General features: G+C 40.9%; 1 protein-coding gene across 2 annotated transcripts in view; it reads right to left on the bottom strand.

Annotated features, from left to right (window-relative positions):
- Positions 1-5,113: 5,113 nt before the first annotated feature.
- Positions 5,114-24,361, bottom strand: part of MGAM (maltase-glucoamylase) — a 93,759-nt gene continuing 74,511 nt past the window's right edge. For both annotated transcript variants that reach the window (XM_020911014.2, XM_070464180.1), the window contains exons 35-48: positions 22,803-22,937; positions 22,251-22,338; positions 21,278-21,416; positions 20,002-20,135; positions 19,852-19,886; positions 19,410-19,526; positions 17,641-17,789; positions 16,987-17,071; positions 16,025-16,081; positions 12,021-12,145; positions 10,443-10,531; positions 9,111-9,160; positions 7,962-8,132; positions 5,114-6,123 (exon numbers count right to left, since the gene is read on the bottom strand). In XM_020911014.2, the coding sequence (XP_020766673.2) occupies positions 6,040-6,123; positions 7,962-8,132; positions 9,111-9,160; positions 10,443-10,531; positions 12,021-12,145; positions 16,025-16,081; positions 16,987-17,071; positions 17,641-17,789; positions 19,410-19,526; positions 19,852-19,886; positions 20,002-20,135; positions 21,278-21,416; positions 22,251-22,338; positions 22,803-22,937 (1,458 nt within the window). In that variant the 3' untranslated portion in view covers positions 5,114-6,039. The remainder of the gene's footprint in view (positions 6,124-7,961; positions 8,133-9,110; positions 9,161-10,442; positions 10,532-12,020; positions 12,146-16,024; positions 16,082-16,986; positions 17,072-17,640; positions 17,790-19,409; positions 19,527-19,851; positions 19,887-20,001; positions 20,136-21,277; positions 21,417-22,250; positions 22,339-22,802; positions 22,938-24,361) is intronic.

Below are 24,361 nucleotides of genomic sequence, written 5' to 3' on the forward strand. Positions count from 1 at the left end.
AACATTTGCTCATACCAAAAAGCAACCATATCCTTCCCTCTCCTGTGTTCCGGCAACTGCTAATCTGCTCCCTGTTTTGATGGATCTGCCTATTTTGAATAGTTCATGTAAGTGGAATTATACATGATTTCAATAGTTCATGTAAGTGGAATTATACATGATTTCACTAAGTGACTAAGTCACTAAGTGACTTCTTTCACTTAGTATAACTTTTGCAACGTTTATTCATCTTGTTGCAGGTATTGGTACTTGCAGGTATCAGTCCTTTATTTCTTTTTTTTTTTTTTTAATCTTTTGGCTACACCATGTAGCATACATGATATTACTCCCTGACCAGGGATGGGACCCATGCCCCCAGGTTTGGGAGCATGGAGTCGTAACCACTGAACCACCAAGGAGGTCCCCTTCACTCCTTCTTATGGCTGGATGATACAGATTGTAGTCACATTCTGTTTATTCACTCATCAGTTGATGTACATTTGGGTTGATTATACTTTTTAGCTATTATGAGCAATGCTACTATGAATATACATGTACAAGTTTTGTGTAGATGTGTATTTTCAATTCTCTTGGGGCTATACTTAAGAGTGGAACTTCTGAGTCCTATGGCAACTCCAGCTTTAACTTTTTGAAGAACTCTAGAAGTTTTTCAAAGTAGTGGAAACATTTCACCTTCACACCAACAACATATGACACTATTGCATATTCTATATATAGCAATACATAGGGGCATACGATCTTTTGAGGGCATCAGAGTAATATAACTAAGGGCTTCCCAGGTGGAACTACAGGTAAAGAATCTGCCTTATAATGCAGGAGGCACAAGAGACATGAGTTTGATCCCTGGGTCAGGAAGATTCCCCTGGAGAAGGAAATGGCAACCCACTCCAGTGTTCCTGCCTGGAAAATCTCATGGAGAGAGGAGCTTGGTGGACTACAGTTCCTGGGGTGACAAAGAGTGAACACACACAACACACAAGTAATATAGTATCCACAGGAGTTTATTTGCTTCAAGAGTTCAGTGTATGACCAGTACACACCCACACACAAACACACAGAAACTTAGTTGGTTTCTGCCTCTATAAACTCCTGAAATGACGTATACACCTTATCTTTTGCTTCAAAATAGGAGAGCCTTTGTTAGAGGAAATAGCACCTGTATCCCATTTCAAATTGGGACAATATCCTGGCAAAAGATCAAGCCAAGAGATTTATTGTTACGCAAGATCTTTCTATTCTTTGTGTGGTTGTTTACACTTCACTCCCCACATCCCATGCCCACTGGTGACATCTTTCATACTAAATGTTAACTGATGATCCTAGCTATCATCTGTTCCTAAAGGGCAGAAAATAGCAAGCTTTGCCATCCCGTCTTGCTAACTAGCGACTGCAAGATACTGGGTCACACGCTTGTGCTGTGGAAAAGTAACAGAAACATTTTGAAGGGAAGAGACAAGTTTGTGAGCCAACATCTTCCCATTGCTTATTGATAAGAAGGCATGGGAAAGTGAACTACTGGCAGAACTCTTTTCTCTCAGTAAGAGACAAAAGCAAACAGATGGTTGGAATCTTCAGATCAGAAACCCAATACATGTAAATCCATGGCTAATTCATTTCAATGTATAACAAAAACTACTGTAATGATGTAAAGTAATTAGCCTCCAACTAATAAAAATTAAAAAAAAAAAAAAGAAACCAACAATATGTATGACCCCATCCTCCAAGGCCCGATGCCAAACTCTCAATGACATTGCTGCCATGACAAGGAGGGGATGGATGTTGGTGAGACCCAGACCATACCTGCCAAAGTCAACACAAGATTGTCTTTGTAGGTACCTATAGTCACTAATGTTATAACAAGGATGCTCTTAATAGAAAAGAAAGACTTTCTTCCTCTTTAAGTGAAAATATTTGGGATTGTTATTTTTCATTTTGGCATACATGAAAAGATAAAGTGAAATGATATGACCTGTAGAAGACAGAATATGTCAAAAGAACCCCAGACTTTTCCCTCACAGCTGACCAGGAGTCACAAGCATAGGTCCATGTTTTGGGAGCTGCTCTGGGGTAGCCACAGTGTATGGCTCCATGTGTAGTGGTCCTCAAAGTGTGGGCCGGGGATCAACCTCTGGGAGGTCTTAGTGACCTTTTCAGGAGTTTTTTTAAGGTAAAACTATTTCCATAAAAACACTGAGAAGCTATTTGCCTGTCTTACTGTCATAAGCATATGGTGGAGTTTTCCAGAGGCTACATTATGTGCGATCACAAAAGACTGAATGTAGAAGCAGCTGTGAGAATTCTTTTTTTCTCCATTGAGCCAGATTTTAAGGAAATTTGTAAAAATGCAAAATTATGCAACTTTTCCAACTAAATTTTTTTTTAAATATAGTTACTTTAATTTTCAATATGATAGCTATCAATAGCTACAACCCCATGAACAAAAGCTCTGGGAATCTGCAATCATTTTTAAGAATGTAAAGACATGCTGGGGCCAAAATATTTGAGGACTGCTGATCTGGTACACTGATTTTCAAGTTTTTTACATATATATGATATGTGTGCTATACATAAGGATGCATGCATGTATACTCCACTTAAAGAATTTTAAACATATATAATATATACTAAGTATGTAAATATATATATATATAATACTTAATATATTTAAATATACGTTTAAAATCCTTTGTTCAACTAGAGTTCCAGTACATAAGCTAGTGAATGACCGAAGCCAGGGTTAGGCACTCAGAACCCTGCCACTCTGCCTTCTCCCCACTCTCGGAGGGTAAGGAAGAGCCCAAAGCTCTGCACAGCCTATCATCTGGAAGTCATTGCTTTAGTCTGACACCAGTATTTTGCAGATAAGGGAGCAAACAGCATCCCAGAGAGACAACATGACCTGACAAGTCTCTGACCCTAAAGCTTGCTTCTGAGATTTTCTCACTCAGACAAAAGCCATACAAAATGCCCTGATCAGCAGACCTAACCCCTGTGATGGAGCAAGGTGGGATCAACCTTAAACTCAGAAAAGAATACCTCTGTTCCAGAGAGAGAAACTAAGGGAGATACAAATACCGCACTGATCTTTTCCAGAGCTGTTCAGAATCTTTCTAATTCTAGACTAAATGTCTTCATGTCCATATGTCTGCTTAAAATCCAAAAGGATGAATGAATCCAAGAAAAGGTGACAGAATAAGGCTTGGGAACTCTTGCAACCATCACAATTACACAGGGTCTGAGTTGCTGAACTGAAGTCTGGGAAGCTGACATGTCTTAAGTTCAAAAGGTTTTTGTCCCCAGAACTCTGAAAGGTATAACTTAGGAATCTATAAACATAGATAGGGGAAATATATCTTTTTTCACTAATTTCTAACTGAAATTCCTTAGATTATGAATGGAGGCAGCAGGGCACGGTAATTTTTACTAGTGCACAGGAGTTTTTCAAAAAGAGAATCAACAATATTTTCACGTCACATTAAGAAACTGTAGTAGACATCTCAAAATGTTGTTCAAACTGCTCATCACATTGAAGCTCTGATATTATTAGACACACAGTTAAATCTTGTTATTTAATGCTATAATTTTAAACACCTCATGTATTACTATATTAAACTTTTAAAACATTTTGCAGAAGTGTATTTTATTATAATGAGGGCTTCCCCAGTGGCTCACTGGTAAAGAATCCACCCACAGTGCAGGAGACACAGGTTTGATCCCTGGGTTGGGAAGATCCTCCAGAGAAGGGAATGGCAACCTACTCCAGGATTCTTGCCTGGAGAATCCCATGGACAGAGGAGCCTGGCAGGCTACAGTCCATGGGTCGCAAAGAGTTGGACACGAATGAGTCACACATTTTAATATAATAGGATTCTTCTCCAACAGTGTGCATTAAACTCTATGCATTTAAGAACATCACTCTTAGGAGGGGTTCCACAGGTGCCACTAGATTGCCAAGAGGGTCCTTGACTCTAAAAATGTTGTCAACCCTTCCATGCCTCACTCAGAAACTTGGCAACCAGGATTCTCTAGTCAGAAATGTTCTTGAGCATTTTGTAGCAGCCAGACCCAATTTCTACCAATATGTCCTTGATGATAACATGAAATATTTCTCAAATATCAAGTAAATAATTGTTTCCTCCTGGTGGCCTCCCTGGGTCTATCATAGGATAGCTGACAAGTTTCCCACCTTTTTGATCAAGGGGTACCTGTGGCCATATTTCCATGTTTCACTAGTTACCTAAATTCGTGCAAGCCCTCATCCAAAAGCTTTTTATTTTGATAATTAGAACACTAACTCAGTTTAATAATGTTATCTTTCTGTAGCCTTATGGAGGCACTGACACATGAGTATACAAGTATAATCTGGCTTCCTGGCATCAAAAAAAAAAGAAAGAAAGAAAAGGGAAAGGTGGGAGTGATAAATTAGGAGTAGGGGCATTAACAGATACATACTACTGTATATAAAATAGATAAGCAGCAAGGATTTACTATAGACATGTTCTCTGACTGGAAACAGTATTCAGCATCTTATAATAACCTATAATGGAAAATAATCTGAAAAAAATATATATATGCATGTATTAACATATACATACATATAGCTGAATTACTTTGATGTACAACTGAAACTAACACAATATTGTAAATCAACTATACATCAATTTTAAAAAGAAAAGAAATTAAAAAGACATAGAAAAGTAAACACTATCTCCAATATACTCATTTTCAAGTAATACTTAAATATCTTTGTTAAACATTAGTATGTAATTCCTTTATTCCCAAATTCTAACCATCTAGTGTTTTAACCAATACCATTCCAAATTCTGTTTTTTCCAGGGTTGATATGTTACCAAATATAGTAATTTTTATGATGATTAAAACAACAATTATCCAAGTACACTCTCTCATAAACCTAAGCCTTAAGAGAAACCCATGCCAGAGACATAAGGAAAAGGGTGGATAATCACAGATCTGTTCATTCCATTGGTGAATTAGCCTTCAGGCACTCTGATGCCAAAGAGAACAAGACCAGTTCACAAGGGTTGGCTAAATAAGAAGAAGTCTTAATACCAAAGTGAGATTACCCATGGTCAAATTACCACAGAGTTCAAAATCTCTTGCAAATCTGCTCATTTATTTTCCTTTGGCATATAAATTGCATGCATTTGTGTGAATTGTGGTTATGTACATTAGGCACAGAATAGAGAAATAAGATTTACACATTTCAAAGCACACCACAGTAACAAAAAAAAAAAAGTTACTTTTTACATTCAAACTCCTTCCTTCAACTCTGTCTGCTCAAATCTCACCCCAGCCCTATTCCCTTGTGCTAAGAATTTCCTCCTAACCCTTCCTCTTGCTTTCAAATGAATTGGCTCTTCCTTCCTCCTTCTAATGAGGCTACTATTCTTAATAATTTTGTGTTATCTTCTTACTTGTCATGATCACTTTTGTCCTTATCACCTGTTGTCTCCCATCTTTCCTACTTATCTTCCCTGCATTTGCCTTTTCTTCCCTTTGGATCATGCTCTTAGCATACTATCCCATCTCCTTATAACCACCAGGCAGATGTTCTTTCTGGATATTTTGTGTGTGTGTGTGGTGTTAGTTAACTCCAGGACCTGACCTGTCCTGGAAAGCTGTAGCTTGTATATTTAGCAAGAGTGGGCCTATCACCTCATTATACACACATACACATGCACACATGCTTCATCATGGACCCAGTGCATCTTCAGTCAATATATGATGAGCCAGCAGTACCATACTAATTACCCAGAGACATCAAGATAACCCACAGCTTTCCACATCTCCTATGGCTAAACCACAGACCAAACAAAACAAAACTAAGAAAATATTTTAGCCATACTGGGTATAAACTGATTAGCAACACACAATAATTTTATAAGCATGAAGCATTGGGTTGGCCAAAAAAGCAGGTTCAGGTTTTCCTGTAACATCTTGAGGAAAAATCCGAATGAAGTTTTTTGGCCAACCGAATATACAAGTAGTTTCAAAGCCATTTAAGGTTAGGATCTTGCTCTAAAAAGTCAGCGTGCTTCTCCATGTCAATGAAGTGAAATTATGTAGGCTGATGTTTCTGCTGGTCACATCAATATTTAACACCTGTTGGGAATCAAAGAAAAAGTATTGGACATCTGGCGATGAAAGTTTCCTGCAGTTGAACAAAACAGATAGAAGTCAGTGGTCCACAGACACTTTCACAAGTCATTGCCTAGCTTCCAGACCACCCCCAGATTTTCAGGTGAGAAGGGTGTTTCTTAATCCCTTAGGGCACAAAAAACATTCAGTGATAGGGAAAAGATGACAAGACCCTAAATAATGAAACACACAACCACTGCAAAGAAGTAGTTGCACAAAATGGAGAAAATGTTCTCATTGCCATTACTCGGAGCTCTCCTGTTTCCCACTTCTCCTATTCCCGCATAGTGCCTTGATGCTTGTCCAGTAAGAGTCGATATTTCAGCATTTTTTTCTAGGCAAATACTTCCCACAGTTTCACCACACGTGCATCAGTCAGCTTGTGTGTCAGCCACAAACTTGGGCAAAGTCCTTTATAAGCTCTTGGTAGAGTTGGGGAAGTTGGTTGACAAGAAAACCACAAACATGAGGAAACAAAACTACAAAGTTGAAGGAAAACTTTTGTTTCAGGCCTTGTAATCAGGAAGGATTATGAGAGAAAAATAGTTCTGGGCAAAGCAAGTAGCAAGCACATAAGGAAAGAGCCCATTTACCGTGAGGCTAGGAATTAGGACCACTATACTGCAGTGATTCCAAGGTGCAGATATTTCACATATTTAATATTCATGAAATCAAGATCTGTTCTATAATCAACAGCCTAGGAGTTACTGTGAACAAGTAGCTCTCCTGACGACTGTTCGTCCGTGCGTGTGTGAACTTCATTGTTATTACTGGTATTACGAATGGATGGACTGCAAACTACTTAAAGATTATTTCAGAAATGAATATAAATCTTGACTGACAGTAAAATCAAGAAAATGCTATGATGAAAACTTGTATAAAGCATATGTGTCTTTGGAGAAAATTTCGTAGACAGCAGTGAAAGAATTTTCATGAAATGATGTATCACCAATACCTCTGATAATAGAGAGGAAGTACCTTAACCAATCCCATGCCACATAGTTTCCTTTTAAAAAAATAAAGTAATTTAGATATTAACATAGAAATTTAAATTAAATATTTAATGTAAGTTATTTAATTATGAAATTAAGTATTTGATTTACTTAATTGTTAAATATTAAATCAAATATTTAATTTAAATTGTAATTTAAACTAAATTAAAATTTTACGTAGAAATTTAAATCAAAGAAAATGTGTGATACAAATTGGTTAAGATATGTCTAATATCTCCTCACATTCAGAGTTTAGCTCTTTTAAATTATTAATACTTTGATGCAGATTTCTCAGTGTCCATGTGTCTCTATCCAACATTTTCCTCTGTAGTATTATATTAAAATGATAAAAATCTCTGTTTAAAGGAGTTTTGTAAAGCTTCTGTACTTTTAAAATAGAAGTTTTAAGTGAGAGGAAAGCATTGTATCATATTTTTGTAATCTTGTTTTCTTTCTTTGTGGCACATGAAAAAATGTAGCAACCTTTAACTGATGGGTGTCTTATAATTGATGAAAGATGGTGGTTAAAGCTATTTGAGAAGTAGATCTCTGAGGCAAAGACAAAGTTTTCCTTAAGTTTGCAGGCAGGAGGACATACATGACAGGTAAGGACCCAGACCATCAATTCCAAATGATGACAAGCTCTGAATTTTCCCTTCATCTCTATGCTGTCCACTCAGACACCCTGAACACAGAGGTTTCCAGAAAGGCTTTGCAGGAGAGGGGTTGTTGGGAATGGGAGCAGGCAGGAATTGCACTCAATAGCTCAGGGTTGGGAAATACCATTTGGACTTTGAACTGGTCACAAACCTGTGTTGTAGAGTTGTAGGAGAAGGGGGGTGTTGTAACCACGCCACTCACAGAGATGCTGACATTGTAAATGGAGTCACTGCCCACTCCCCAGACCTCAAAGTAGCCCAGTCTCAAAGGGTTTGTATCATTGATGTGTTCGTTGAAAATTATATGACTCTGCATCGTATTCTGTCAATTGGAGACAAAAGAAACCAGAGGAGGGGGGAAAAAAAAACAGCAAAATTTGTTCAAATTTCTTACAACCTCTTTTTAGGCACAAATGTAGAGCATGAAATAAGACAATTTATGAGTCCCCAACTTGTGACCTTGGATAGTGAGACTATGCTTTTAACATTCTGTCTCCTATCACCAACCACCACCCAACTTTGCACTGGTTAAACACCAGTAGGGTCTCTAGAGTCACTCCAACTCTAAGGAGACAAAGAATCTCAGCTAGCAGGAACCTCTACATTCCACATGTGAAGAAGTAACAAAACATGCCAATCGTTTCAAGGCAGCATAGGAACAAGGGCGAGAAAACATTGAAATGGTCTGCCCATCTTGCTTGGTGAATTGGACTAAGTTACTGATGAAATATGAGCGCGTTTAATCACAGAAAACTTCCTGGAAGCACTTGACATCTCTATCTGAAGTCTAGAGAAAGGGTAAGATGCAAATTAGGGTTAGGACTCTTGAGAGTCCCTTGGACTGCAAGGAGATCCAACCAGTCCATCCTAACGGAAATCAGTCCTGAATAATCATCAGAAGGACTGATGTTGAAGCTGAAACTCCAATACTTGGACCACCTGATGCGAAGAGCTGACCCATTTGAAAAGACCCTGATGCTGGGAAAGATCGAGAGCAGGAGGAAAAGGGGACGACAGAGGATGAGATGGTTGGATGGCACCACTGACTCAATGGACATGGGTTTGGGTGGACTCCGGGAGTTGGTGATGGACAGGGAGGCCTGGTGTGCTGCGGTTCATGGGGCTGCAAAGAGTCGGATATGACTGAGCGACTGAACTGAACTGAACTGAACTGAAGATGCAAATTAGTAGCATTAACAGTGAAGGAATTCTAAGTGATGATGTATATCCTATGACATCCAGCACCCTAGTAAGCTGGCAGAACTCTACGTTCACCCTTCATAGTCCCAGCCACACTCACCTGGCTGACCAAAAAGTGGGCCAGGTAATAGAGTCCTCTTTCATAGGTATCTGCAAACAAACACAAAGTAAGCATGACCTGGAACTACATCCTAGAATTCTAATGGCTTACCTATTTTGGTTGGGAAAGTAGAGATGTTTTTTGTTTGTGATCTTTTTAAATTTTATTTTTCTTCTTTACAGACTTTCATTTTGAGAAATGAGTCAGAATCCACCCCCAACCTCAGTTTACACAGAATGTCTGAAATAAGTGTATACAGATGCCTCGGTCTAACAGAGTCCCCTCATAAAATAGAGTTTTCTAACATCACTCTTAATCCTCTTCTCTTTCTTAGGATTCCCAACCTCTTGGGAGTCACCTCAGAATTCCCAATTTTTTTCTGCTAGAGACACATATATGCACACACGTGCATGCCCACCCACATCACAAACACCAAGACTGGTGTACAATTGGTTGGTTAACCTTGAGTGGTATTAGGCAATTTTTAAAATGCAATCTCCAGAAAAGAGACTTCTTTTTCTTATTCTTAATTTATGCTGCAGGTCCAGGGAGAATATTTTTAAGGGTGGACTAGCCAAAGCCTTACTATTAAGGGTACTCCCACACACACACCCTAACTCTGAGGCTTCCTCCCTCTTCTCCAGACACTCGCCTCTTTCGAGCCCTTATCACTCAATCAGAAAGCGTTGCCTATCCTCTAGAACTGTGCTGTGTGAGATAGTAGCCACTAGATAAACGTAGCTATTTAAATTTAAGTTAATTACAATCAAATAAAATTGAAGCTTCAGTTGCTCAGATACTCCTGTCACATTCTAAGTGCTCAACAGTCACATATGCCTAATTGCTACCATGTTGGACAACACAGATATAGATCATTTCCATTGCTGCAGAAAGTTCTATTGGACATCCCTGGGCACAGAAATAACGATAGTACTTGAGACATCCTTCCGAGAGTTTACTGATTCCTGTAAACTCTTAATAGAAACCCCCTCCTCCGAATAGTAGCACAGCTGATAGAAGCATTACTTTTCTTAGTGGGACACATAAACCATATATGGAAGTATAGCTCAGTTGGCTGCAAAGAAACTTTCCCTACAGCTCCTTATACTGCTTTTTCTCACAATGGATTAGGACAACTAGATAATGGTGAGAGATTCAGAACTAAGCTTCATATAGGTGAGGCACAAAGATCATGTATTATACACTTAGAGTAATAAATGGCTATATTTTAAAATGCACAATTGTCTTAACACATAAAAGGAAACAGCAGCCCTATAAGATATCCAGGAACCTGGTATTGATATGAAGGAATTGGAGGCAGCCCTTACTCACCAATGCTTTGCCCATCATCCCAGAAGAGCCAGCCTTCAGCAGTCCCCTCATCATCCAAGGCGACCTTGAAACCTAAGAATTTCTGACGGCTGCAGTGAGGTAGGAAAAAGACATTGGGTAAAAACAAAGCCGTCGCCACAAACCATAGCATTTTCATAAAAACAAAAAGGAAGTGCTTTAAGATATAAAGACTGGGTACTAGGATTCTGGAGACTTGGGATCTAGTTCTAGTTCTGACTCCATAAGCTCGACAATTTCATGTCAGGAATGAATGAATGAATCAAGGGGAACTTTAAGGCTCTATAAGCTCACAGCAGTTCTACAATGTCTACAAAGAACTAGAAGCAAATGCATTGGTTTCCTTTCTTTCCCCACTGTGAGGAAAGACTAATGTTTCAATTTTTCTTCCTTCACGAACTAGTCTCCACATGTACAGTGAGTTCTGCTTACAGATGTCCTCAGTTTTAACTGAATTTTTGCAATCAAATAAATAGGGCTTCAGGGATTTTAATTTGACATCAGTTAGACATTTTAGATAGACACGGATGTTTAGATTTTAGATAGACATGGAGTTTAGTCTCTGTTCAACTACTTATTAACTATGCGACTCTAAGTTAAACATTTAACCTCTTGAAGCTTCTCTTTGCTCATCTGCAAGATGGGGATGATAACAGTACTTATACCAAGGGCTTATTTTTCCTTTTGTTAGGGAAAATAGAAAATCTCTAAATAGAAGTCTCCATATTAGTACAGTTCTAGGCACAGAGCAAGCATTCACCTGATGTCAGTTATTATCAATTATTATATAGGTCTAGAATATATAGGTTATACATTAGGCCTAGAATTTTTAAACCTTGTATATAAGGAATCTCAGCCTCAGTTTCCACCTGGCTTAAACAAGTTTTTAGCAATAATTTTCTTAGCAAAGAGGCAATTATGATCCAGATAGTCTTTATGGTCTTTTTGATGTGGGCCACTTAAAAAGTCTTTATTGAATTTGTAACAGTATTCTTTCTGTTTCACATTTTGGTTTTTGACCATGAGGCATGTGGGATCTTAGCTGCTTAGTCAGGGATCAAACCCAAACCCCTTGCACTGGAAGGTTAAGTCAAATCACTGGACCACCAAGGAAATCGCTGGTGGTGGTGGCAGTTTAGTCGCTAAACCACCTAGACTTTCACAATCCCGTGGACTGTAGCCTGCCAGGCTCCTAGGTAGTCTTTTAAAACTAGCATGATCCATGGTTGCTCCTATTTGACTTCCATTTCAAATGTCACTATTTAAACTTAACACCTCACCCACTTAGATCTCAAATAGCTATTAATTAAGAATTGTTCAAAGAGTACAGAATCTAAAAAAGGTTAAAATCCACACAAGCAAGCAAGCAAGCAAAAATGTTTACTATTGGGTTAGCCAAAAAGTTCATTCAAATTTTTCCATACCACCTTAAGGAAAAATCCAAATGAAATTTTTGGCCAGCCCCGTAAAAGTGCTTTTGGGCCTGAGGGTACAGTTTATAGACTGGTGGGCTTCACCAGGATCTGAGTTAACAAGCGTGGTTCTGGGGCCCTTGTTCACCTCAAGTGGGTGTTCTGTGCAGGCTCTTGCCAGGGCAGGATGTAGCCCCCACGGACATGAAGATTAATGTGGTCAAGAGGCGCCGGCAAGGACTTCCACTCACCCCGGGCTTGAATGTCCACACCCTGTGGGCGAGAAGAAGGTCAGGGACGATAAGGGAACGCCTCTGCCTAGACGACGATCTACAAGCCATCTTGTCCACGCTCGGGACCTGCGGCCGTCTGGCATCGGTTATCACGCTTTTCCACACTCACCACCTGCTGTGTGGGCTCCAGGCTGCCAGGACATCAGGTCAGGATCCCAGCCATAGCTGCCTCTCACCCTAGCCTCACTCCACATTCTGTCTCTGCACCCGGCAGCACTGCCAGAGGAGGCTGACCAATCCTTTTTTTTATTCGGCTCCTGACTCCCTCCCCACAAAGGCATGTCCACCTTCCCTTTGCTTGGTCCCCTCTCTGCTTCCATCTCCTTCCACTGCCCCATGCCCTGCTCCCACCGACTTCACTAACACCTTTGACTCCTACTTGACAGAAATCATTAAAGTGAATGGACCCGCTTCACAAATCCTTATCTTTACGTCACCGTGTCGTCCTTTATGTCTCACGTCTTGATCTTGCCCCATATGTGACAGGGAGAAGTGGCGCTCACCCCAAGGCACGAATCTCAGTTCCTTCCTAACATGTTCTCAACCTGGAGCCCAGCTTCTCACATTCAGCACTAGGGACATCCTGGGCCAGCTAACTCCGTTGTGGGGGCTGTTCTGCACTTTCTCGATACTGACAAATGTCCATCCCCTAGAGGCCAAGCAGCCTCTCCCCCACCTTCCACCACATTGGGACAACCAAAAGTATCCCCAGACTTGGCCAGTGTCCCCTGGTACACAAGTCCTCCCATCTGAGAATCACCACTTTAGAGGCAAGGAGCAAAGCTACCATTTCTTCACTTTTGGTCCCTGATGTTCATTCTATACAGATTTTATCTGTATCACATTCCCTGAGTAGACTCTGCTTCATGGGTGGCCTCAGGACTCCAGAGTCTACAGAACTTAATACAAATTCCAGCCCATATCTCTGGGCTTCTTCAGTTTCCTCACTGATATCATGAGGAAAGTGAATTATATGCTCTCTAATGAGAATTTATTCCAATATCTTATGAATACTGGACTGAAGGTTCTACCTTCAAGTGAAACTTGATACATGTAAAACTGTCAAAGTCATCTTCTTACCAAATTCTTTAATTCTTTCATTTTTTTTTTCATTCTACCACACATTGTGGCTACATAGGATATGATACCTTCTCATGATTTCCTTTCTAGTACCTGATGAGTCACAAGCTTGTTTACTTTCCTTTAAATCGTTTCTGACTGGGCTCGCCTAAAAAATGCCTGTTAAAATATCCATAAAGACATGACTCTAAGGTCAAATCTTAAAGCAGCACTATTAAAATAAGAATAGACAACTTAACATGACTTTGTACAGGAGAATTCTCACCAACCATGTAGTCACTGAATATGGCTGAAAAGCACTACTTTAAAAATCCAATATATAGTCTACACTGTAAACAAACAAAATGGCCACAAGTGAAGTATATAAAAACTGATTCACACACACTGTGTGCTCTTAGTCTTCACTAAAATAGGTAATCAATAAGATAAGTCAGAATAGTTCCATGCTTCTCCCTCTCTCAATAGTCTACAAACAGTAATGCCCAATATGCCCAATAAGATAGAAAGGAAAGAAGGGTGGATAGAAGCCAACATCATGGCACGTCCAGTCACATAGACAGGACCAAGACAGGCAAAAACTCTGCAAAGAACTATCAACTGCTGATTCTGCAGCTCATTTAGAGAATCCGAGAGTCTGAGTAGACGAAGGTCCAGCTTTGGCAGAAGTGTATTAGCCTGTCCTGCCTCAAGATACCTGCCCCTTCATCAAACAGGCGGGGCCTGAAGATTAAGAGTAAGCATGCCATGTTGCTCTTGCAGTCAGACAAGCCCAGAAGGGACAGTGGGGGATGAGAGTCCACAACTACCAAGGCAGCAGTGATAGGAGGAGTCATGATCCCCGGGAAGTGGGAGCCACCAAGATAGAGAGCTAGGAGTTTCATTCTTCGCCCACCCTTCACTCAAGCAATTGCTCATTCCCAGTTTCACTGGACAAGCAGCAGAGAAACTGAGCGAAAATGGGAGCTCTCAAAACAAGTAGGGCTTTCTTATTTTTCCCTTTGCTGCTTTCCATCTCTTTGCCTGTCTGTTCTGGGTAATTTCCTAGGTTGTATCTTATAATTTCCTCTTAAGCAAAATTCCTGCATCATGCCTTTAATTTGCAAGGATTGCTTTGTGAGTATGTTGTGTTTAAAACATGCTTTCTTATTTTAAGTATATCTTCTTATCTTTCTGAGGAAACAAATTTTCTAGTTAACTTCTTAATAACATAGGTACAGAAAATTATACAAATAACAAGTACACAGCTCAATAAAGTTTTACCAAGTGAACACACCCATGAAACCACCACCTAGATCAAGAAGTGACTATTACCAGGATCCTAGATGACTCTCTCCTCCCTTTCATAATAATCACCACACCAAAGGCAGTAACTTTTCTGGTTTTTATCACTTTTGCCTGGATTTTTAGCTTGTATTTAATAAATGGAATCATACATTCTTTACTCTTTTGTATCTGGCTATTTGTGCTCAAGGTTATGTTTGTGATATTTATTTTCTTTATTTGTGTAGCAACACTTTATTAGTTTTTAGTTTTAAAAATAGAATACAATCTACTTATCCATTTTACTGTTGATGGACATTTGGCTTATTTCCAGTTTTTTGCTCTTTTACAAATAATGCTGCTATGAAACATTCTTGAACTTTTTTGGTAAAATATATACACTCTAGGAATAAATCTGTAACATTTTCATTTCTTCCGAGATATATATTAATATATACATAGTTATACAATTAATTGGTATATATTATATAATTCACATGATAAATAGTGATATACATGACATATTAACTATATAATTAAATAACATATAATTATATATGGTTACTAATATATAATTATATAATGAAGAAGGTATTATACAGTTAGCATATAATAGATAGTGATATGTTATCTAATATATGTTAGTTCAGGTTTGCTTTTATTTTCTGAATTGACAATATTATTTTAATGTAATCTGGGAGAATATAAAAAAATAACAATCAAAAACATTTCTGAAAAAGGATGATGACATATTGATCTGTCATATTATACCTATTTACAAAACCCTAAAAAAATCTACCAAAAAGAAGAAAAGAATCAAATTCTGACTTCTCTGTATCCCAGCAAAAGGTCCCCGTGGAAGCTTCTGTGGAAGACTCTGTTTCCCCAGCTGAGTCTCTGGGGTTCAGATTAGCCTGGAAAAGTTGTATGATGGAGAAGGCTGTGTTCCTTCCCCATTTCTAAATGCAGTTACGTTAAACCAGCTCACAGGAGTCAGGCCTCATACTTCTATGTACCTTTCACACACTGCCAAGGACCTTGCTTACCTTAGAAAGTACATTCAACAACTCTTTGGGCATCTCCATTATAAAAGGAGGCATGTAAAAAGACAGAGAGGAAAAGGCTCCTAATACTTATGAACTTCCAGTCTAACAGGGAGGATATAAATAAAAACCATAGTTTCCAGCACGACTTCAAACATTTTTCTAGTGTCTGCCATTATACAGCACTGTGAAAAGTGGTGGTATAAGGAAAGAGACAAACTAACAAATAAAGAACACCCACAAAAATCCAGGTACTACAGGAGTACTTTATGCATTTCACAACAACTCTGTGAGGAAAGTGGTCTTTCCCCATGTGGAAGTGAGAAAACTGAGGCCATAACGTTACAAGTGACTCATTCAAGACCACACAACAGGTGGGCTACAGAGACAGAATTTGACCTGAGGTCTGTCAGAAACTGAAGACTGTGAGTGCTGTCGTTTTCCCAGGTTGTACAGAGGCAATCAGAAAAACTTACCGTGTAGTAATCATACCAGCGGGCTCTAGGGAAATATGCAGTGACATCTCTGGCATTCTAAAATTAAACAAAAATAAGGTGTGAGTGCAGTAGGCTCAGCTATAGAGGGCAGAATAACCCATTTGCATAGCAGAGGAGCCAAAACTATAGCAATGGCCTTGGACCCACAGACCTGTCCTCTCTGGAGGTCACCAGTGTTGGGAACAGCTTCCTTCCCTGCCCTCTTCTCAAACTGGGAGATTTGCCTAACCAAAAGTGGTGGCTTCTGTAAAACCCTCTGGGATCCGGAACTTACAGAGGGAAAAAAAAATCATCATTTGCCTATAGGCTTATCCCATACCCTCTTCAAAGAGACAAACTGAGGTTAGGTCTAGAGCAGAAAAAAAGAAAAAAAGAAAAGTTGCAGGTTTATGGGCATTAATACTTTAGAAATTATGATTAGTGCAATAAGTTTTGGAGAAAATCCAGTTAACTGACATTTTAATCAGAAGCCTAATCATCGATAAAAGAAGCAAAGAAATGGCTGCCTGAGGACCTCTTTTGGAGGACGGGGAGGGCTGGCCAGTGATGACCTTATACACAGTGGCTGCAAAAATTCTTCTGAAAAGTTCCTCTCTAACAGTGACAGAAGATAGGAAGGATTTCTCTGTATTAATAGTACTGCCCCCACCTGACTCCTACTCATTGCAATTAAAGAAGAAACTATTATATCTTCAAGTATAACAGAGGGTTTTTTCCTTTGCAACAGTTCAATGAATCAGAACTTGATATGCTGATTTTAAAGATGAGGGAGCTGAAGCCTGGAACATCTAAGTGAAGGACTTCAGTTCAGAGGGAGGAGAAGAGACAAAGGTAGGCAAAGAATAAGAAAGCACATCTCAGGACCCCAATCTGATGAGGCCTCTTCTCTTTAACTAGTCTCTGGCCTCACAGGTGGGATCATCAGAGGCCTCCATACTCACAGCCTCCAGGACAGGGCTGACCAGGAAGGCTGGGCCCAGCAGGAACTGACTGTCTACACCCCAGGTCACCCGGTCTGACACAAACCTGGGGAGGAAAACCAAGGTATCACAGTTAGGGCCCCCTACAGGGTTCCAGGTCAAGGCCTTGAAGAAACTCCTCAAATTCAGACCTAAGTTGGAAATCCAGCTGCCTTCTATGCCATCTTTATTCTTTCCCTAGATCTACCTTAATCAGGTACATATTCACTTTCTACATGCCATGTTCTTCAAACCCGGAAATAGTTTGGGCTTAGACATGTTCTCCCCTATCAACATCTCCAACTTCTTAACCTTCAGTGCAAGAATGGACTTCATTCCTCAGATATCCTCCTGGCATACCTTCTTTTATGATGTGAGTTACTACAAATGCCCAAATTAGAAAGAAATTATTCTATGTTGTATTGTCTATCATGTTGACTTTTAAAAAATATTCAGTAGCCTTTTATCTAACAGTGAAGGTGTGACAGACACCATGCTTAAAAGACTCATAATGTATGGTCTGTGCCTAGAGAGCTCTGGGCAAAGACAGTCACGTCTTTAATTTGGAAGAATTCTCCAACAGCTACTATAGAGAAGGAAATTATTGAGTCCCTGGGACCCTGGCTGGAGACTCACTCATGGAGAAGAGGTCGTACGACAGTGCTGCCCTCTGTGCTGGCTTTGTGCATCAGGGTGTAGAAATACGGCAACAGGGTGTATCTGGTCTCCAGGACACTCTTGGAGATTGTCACGAAGGTAGAATTCCAGGACACAGGGTCTTGCCTCTAAGGAGAAAAAAGGAGTGCTCAGTGCTGAAGGGATGTAGGGGACTTAAGAGGTCACTGAGCGGTTAGTCCAAATGAAGATCACACACAGCTAAACCAACGATGACTATAGATGAGGCTCAGAGAATATGTTTAATAGACTGAAAGAAATCCCTGAAGCCTTCCCAGGACAGTTGAAAAACTTTCTTATAAGAAATTGGGCTGGGGGCGGGGGTACATATCTGGTACAATGCCCAAATCAAAAGAATAATCTGAAGAACATTGAGGAATATGATTCATTGAAATGTGAAGATTCTTTTACATATCTGTTGGCTATTTGTATATCTTTTTTTGGAAAACTGTCTATTCGGTTCCTCTGCCCATTTTTAATTCAGATTGCAGGATGGACAGAGAGGGACTGTCAGTCAAAGTATAAAAACTTCTTGTTAGAAGTTAAATATTTCTGAAAAAAATAAATAAATAAAAATTAAAAAGAAGAAGTTAAATATTTCTGGTGATTAAATGTGCAGCATGGTGCCTATAGCTAATGACTGTTGTTGTTGTTCAATTGCTAAGTTGTGTCCAATTCTTTGAGACCCCAAGGACTGCCACACGCCAGATTTCCCTGTCCTCTACCCTGTCCTTCACTATCTCCCAGAGTTTGCTCAATACTTAGTTTTATACATAGTTAACAATACTATATAATAAGGGCTTCCCTGATAACTTAGTGGTCAAAGAATTAGCCTGCCATTGCAGGAGACATGGGGTCAGTCCCTGGGTCAGGAAGATCCCCTGAAGGAGGAAGTGGCAACCCACTCCAGGATTCTTGCCTGGTAAATCCCATGGACAGAGGAGCCTGGCAGGCTACAGTCCATGCGGTCACACAGTTAGACATTACTTAGTGACTAAACAACAACACTGTATTATAAACTTGAAAGTTGCTAAGAGTATAGATGTTAAATGTTCTCACCACAAAAAAGGAATGGTAATTATGTGAGGTGATTGAGGTGTTAACGGATCCTACTGGGGTAATAATTCCATAATATATTTCAAGCTTTTTTAAAAAGGAACATAAGGGTTTAATGGTTTATAAGATGTCCTTGGGCAGCCCAGGTTGGGTGCATGAGACAAGTGCTCGGGCCTGGTGCACTGGGAAGACCCAGAGGGATCGGGTGGAGAGGGAGGTGGGAAGGGGGACCGGGATGGGGAATACATGTAAATCCATGGCTAATTCATTTCAATGTATGACAAAAACTACTGTAATGATGTGAAGTGATTAGCCTCCAACTAATAAAAATAAATGGAAAAAAAAAAAAAAAGATGTCCTTGGGGAATATAAACAACTTCGTGTGCTATGTGCTCAGTCATGTCTGACTCTTTGTGACCCTATGGACTGTAGCTTGCCAAGCTCCTCTGTCCATGGAATTTTCCAGGCAAGATACTGGAGTGGGTTGCCATTTCCTTTATCCAGGGGATCTTCCCAACCCAGGAATCGAACTTCCGTCTCTTGCATCTCATGCATTGGCAGGCAGAGTCTTTACCACTGCATCACCTGGGAAGCCTACACATTACTTGTAGTTCAAATGGGAATCTGTGTTCCTGGCAACACAAAACTTTTGAGCCCTGAGCTCAATGTCCTACCCTGGTCCCAATGGTGTTGTGATTTCTTGCGAAGGGGTAGAAGGCCCCTAGCTGCATCCAGCGAGCACACATTTCATATTCAGCATCTTGAAAGAATCCACAAATATCTGCTCCTGTCTGAAACAAGATAGAAGAAAATGGGCCAGTTAATGATTTCTGAAAGATGTTGCCACCTGCATCATGATCAGGAGTGACCCAGAGGACACCACAGGGACTTCCCTGGTGGTCCAGTGGTTACAGTCCTGCAATGCAGGTGATAAGAGTTCAACCCCTGCTCGGGGAACTAAGATCCCACAAGCTACGGAATAACTAAGCCCACATGCCGCAACTACTGCGTCAGAGTGCTGCAGTGAGAGATACCACATGCCACAACTAAGATCCAAGGCAGCCAGATAGATAAATAAACACTTTTTTTCTAAAAAGAACAAAAAAGGACACTTACGTAGGATATACCAAAAAGACTAAACTCCATCATGCCTGCAAGAGAACCATGGCTGGGTCAGACAAGACACTCATGACCTGCCTCCTCCTCCCTCCCCAGAGAATCCTTGATCCAAGATCCTGACTCCTCTCCCACCAGCAGCCCACACACCAATGATCGACTTCTTCAGCTGGTCCCACGCGGCCGTGTTGTCGCCCAGCCAGTGTCCTCCCCAGCGGCCAGAAGAGGGGAAAGTGGAGCGGGTGATGACGATCCCTCGCTGTCCTGTCACCTCCTGCACGGCTCTGCTCGGAGGGGGACAAGGGGGGGACTTAGGGCAGAGCAGGGGAGGAAAGCCCCAGAGCTCCTGAGCCTACGGCTCAAGGACAAAGCGTTTCATGTGTCCCAGAAAGGAATATGGAAAACGGGGTCACGAGGTCCCAATTGACTGATTCCTGGTGATAAAGATAATATTAAAACCTGTGTCTTTGTATGGCATTTTACAAAGTTTTATAAAAACTATAGAATGTAATAGACTCACTGGATCACCTAAAAATAATAGCTAGTCACTGAATCTTGCTATCTATTTACTCAATACTCAGTTTAATATAGTGGGGAAAGAAGAAGGTGAATTCCTGTATAAGGCTTTCCTTAGGATAAATCTTATTAAGCATGGACTTGAGCACACAAAATGAGGCAGGGATAATCCAGGACACCAGTTGGCTAGCCAACAGGAATGACAAAATAAATAAATAAATAAATAAATAAATCCCAATAGAGATGAGTCACTTCTGAAGTCAAGGAAAGAGATACCCAGTCCTCTGTGTTCCCTTCTAATAGCTAAAGTTACTATAGCATCATCATCTGCACCCTATGATGATTGCCTGTGTCTCCGTGTATGCTTCCTCCATGAGGACTATTGGCCTTTCACCAGCATGACCAGCTCTTATTTAAATCTGTCCTCCTCACTAGGATCACAGGATGTGGCTCCATGCTCATGAGTGTTTAATGCTGGGTTGGTGAAAGTGTCCATTGGGGTTTCTCTATATGATATTACAGAAAACCCCAAACTTTATGGCCAACCCAGTAAGTGAGAATTGCTATAGAGCTATAATTAAAAGCTACCCAACTCTTGATGCGAAGAACCAACTCATTGGTAAAGACCCTGATTCTGAAAAGATTGAAGGCAGGAGGAGAAGGGGATGACAGAGGATGAGATGGTTGGATGGCATCACTGATGCAATGTACATGAGTTTGAGTAGACTCTAGGAGCTGGTGATGGACAGGGAAGCCCCGTGTGCTGCAGTCCATGGGGTAGCAAAGAGTTGGACACGACTGAGCAACTTAACTGACTGACTGAACTCTCGAAAGAGGGAATGAAAGGAGGAGCAGGGTAGCTTCCCCAGTCCCAGGCTGTCCCAGCTGGAGAAGGGCGATGATGACTCACTCATATGTGGGTCTGGTCTGGGCCCACCCATAGAGGCTGTGCACGTCGTAGTGGCGCACCGGTGAACCATCAGGCAGGACCTGCTGGCTCTCCATGCACATGGTCTTGCTGCTCAGGCCCTGGTCCCTGGACTCCAGATCTGAGGAGAAAGATCTAGTGATGTGACATTGACCCCTGCCTGATCCTGTTTATCCTTGACCTTGCTTCATGGGATTGAAACAAGGCAGCGTCTGGCTCTTAAGGCTAAGCTGACCTCTGCATGGGTCCCTCTTCTCCCCAGCATTCTGGAAATGTGCCTGGTTCTTAGTTACAGTGGCACCTGCCAGTGTTTTCAGCACCCAGGACCCCAGAGGAGAAAGCAGCGGCGTGCGGAGAACACAGTTGTCAGACATGGACAGGCTTCAACTAAGCTTCTAGCATGTACATTATTTCATATAATTCTTATCATGATTCTTTGAATAAGATATCATGATCCTCCTTTTACAGTTTAAAAACCTGAGATTTGGAAAGGGCAAGTCATCTGGTAAAGGTCATACGACTCATAGAGAAAATGATAATTGGATCCAAGACATGAACACAAGTACAGTGCCAAAGTCACTGACTCCATGGTAAGGGGAAGCTGTTACTGTCCACCCACTAATGACACAACAAATTCCTGGGGAGGGACTCACATGAGCCTGCGGAAGTAAGACCCTGAGCTATAGAGTCTGTTGAAGACACGACCACTGTTAAGTGTTTTCTGAAAAAAACTGAGAAATTCACTCAAAGGGGCCAATAACTTGCCCACACCCAACTGGGTAAAGTTCTCAGGAATGGACTTGTTACTTTGCCACCCCCCCCTCACTCCCCTGCAAAACAGAGCATCAGTCAGGATGTCCCCGCGCATCAGGGTAAATGCCAGCTTGCTGGGCTCTTGCAGGGCTCACTCCCTGTTCCCGTGAAGCTGCCAGTGGAGAAGGCCAAGGGTCCTCACGTGGCATATAGGGAGGGTGGTTCAGAGTGGCATCCTTGCAGCCTGGAGGGACTGCTCCATTCACGAAGCTCGCTGGTTCATTCATATCCTAGAAATATCAAACCCGGAAATACTTTACTTTCAAAAAGAGCTACATCCTGTCAACCCAGAGGCAAGGAAGCAGACAGTACAGTGTTCACCACCCAGTAGTTTCATAGGCACCAGCCCAGGGAAGATTACTCAAATCCAGCTTGAGAAAGATCAGGGAAGCCCTACAGAATGACTGGCTAGAGGACTTGAAAAAACTCTGAGGGTGTGAGGTAGGCTCGGTTCCAAGGAATCCCTGGTTATCACCTTGGACTTTTATAGCCAGAACTTCAGACAAGGTACAAGGTAAAAGGAGTATCAGAGTGGGCCAGCCCTGACTGGAAAAGCTGCAGTCTGATACGTTCAAAGTCTTTCCGGGGTGACTATTACCCCTTCAGATTAAAGGTCAGGGATACATATGCTGAGGCACGCAGGGATAGAAACACAACTGTCCGCGTGTACACAGACACAAACGTGCACACTTACAATCCATAACCCATCGAACTTCAAGCTCTTCTCTGGTTCCCGTGGATTGGTGTACAGTTCTGTCAACTCCCTCTTCCACCACGCGATGGTTGAATTACGGAAAAAGTCTGGAAAGGCCACAAATGCCCGGTATTTCTGTAAGGAGGAAATACAATTTATTTGTCCCAAATAAATATATTAGACATAAAATTGGCATTTCCTGGAAGTTTAACTTACAAAACCTGTTCTGTGTGGTGATAGTTAATCCAAACAGAGCTTAAGGAATGTTCTTGGCTTATTTGAAATACAGTGAATGCCAAGAATAGAAATGAGCACAAATAAAACCCCTTCTTATCACCTGGAAAGCACTCATGGACTGTTTTCCTCTTTGTATCAACACAAATGGTAGCTACCAACACCCTGGACTCACTATTTCATCTGTTAGATACCCACTCCTCAACCTTTGTCCTGCAGTTTCCTAAGCTCTCCTCAAAGACAAAGCATGAGCCAGGGAAACTGCAGCTTGAAGAGGGCAGAGAGCAGATCCATTGTCAACAGGTCAGAAAGAAACAACCAGGTGGTTCTCCCCTATTTCATTCTCGGGAGGAAAAGGGGGTAAGAGGTAAGGTTGTATTTTATTACATTAAACTATCTAACTGATATGTATCTGGGTTTTCTATGGTTTCAGAGTCACTTGAAAAGTGCAGTGTCAAACACTTATTGCGTGACCTAGACTTTAAATATCTACATTATTTCATGTAATTCTTATCCTAATTCTATGAAGAAGAATTAATTGTGTGTCAACTAAATTAGAAGAACTTAAAGAGAAAGTTTCAACTGCCCTTTCTCTTATCTTTTTCAAATGATAAAAACAATGTCTTCATTTTAACCTGGAAAATGGACCCAAGGTGTAACTCTAGAACTATAACCCTTTGGAGAGGAAGGCCCTTGTTGACCCTTGTATTCCCCCACCATGCTGAGCTTAGAAACTGCATAATTGTGAATTCATTCCACTTAACAATAGGAAGTCTTCATAAATTTCTACAGAACTATGATGCTTGTTAGTTTTTGGCCCTTTGTATGTCTTAGTAAACCAGTTCTTCTGTGTTCATCAGTGCCTTTCAAGAGTTAAAAGCTAAATAATGCCAGTGACAAGGGTGTGGGTGGTGTGGGAACAACAGAAAGAGGACTTGGACTAGGGAACCTCCAGTTCTGGTACACAACAGATAATAGGCAAGTCAAAAATCAATGTCTAGAAAAAGACCACAAGGAACAGGAAGAAAAAAAAATGGATCGGCACACAGGGATCCAGCTCACAGAGAACATCAAGGTGTTGAGTCACATCACTGAGCATCTCATGAAGGGGAAGCATGTCAAGAAGGCCTTTTTTGTTAGAAAACGGAGGTAGAATTATAGAAACAACAAAACAGAAGCTCACCAGAAACAGAGAGCTGCAGCTGAGGCAGGGTTAGAAACATGGGGCAGAGGAGGGAGCAGAGGATTACACTAGACAGAGTCAATGCCAGTCACATCCGAGGGACAGCTGAATCCCAGGTGAGACACAAGTGAGCAATTTGACC

Source organism: Odocoileus virginianus, chromosome 1 (assembly GCF_023699985.2).
Source record: "Odocoileus virginianus isolate 20LAN1187 ecotype Illinois chromosome 1, Ovbor_1.2, whole genome shotgun sequence".
Taxonomy (NCBI): domain Eukaryota; kingdom Metazoa; phylum Chordata; class Mammalia; order Artiodactyla; family Cervidae; genus Odocoileus; species Odocoileus virginianus.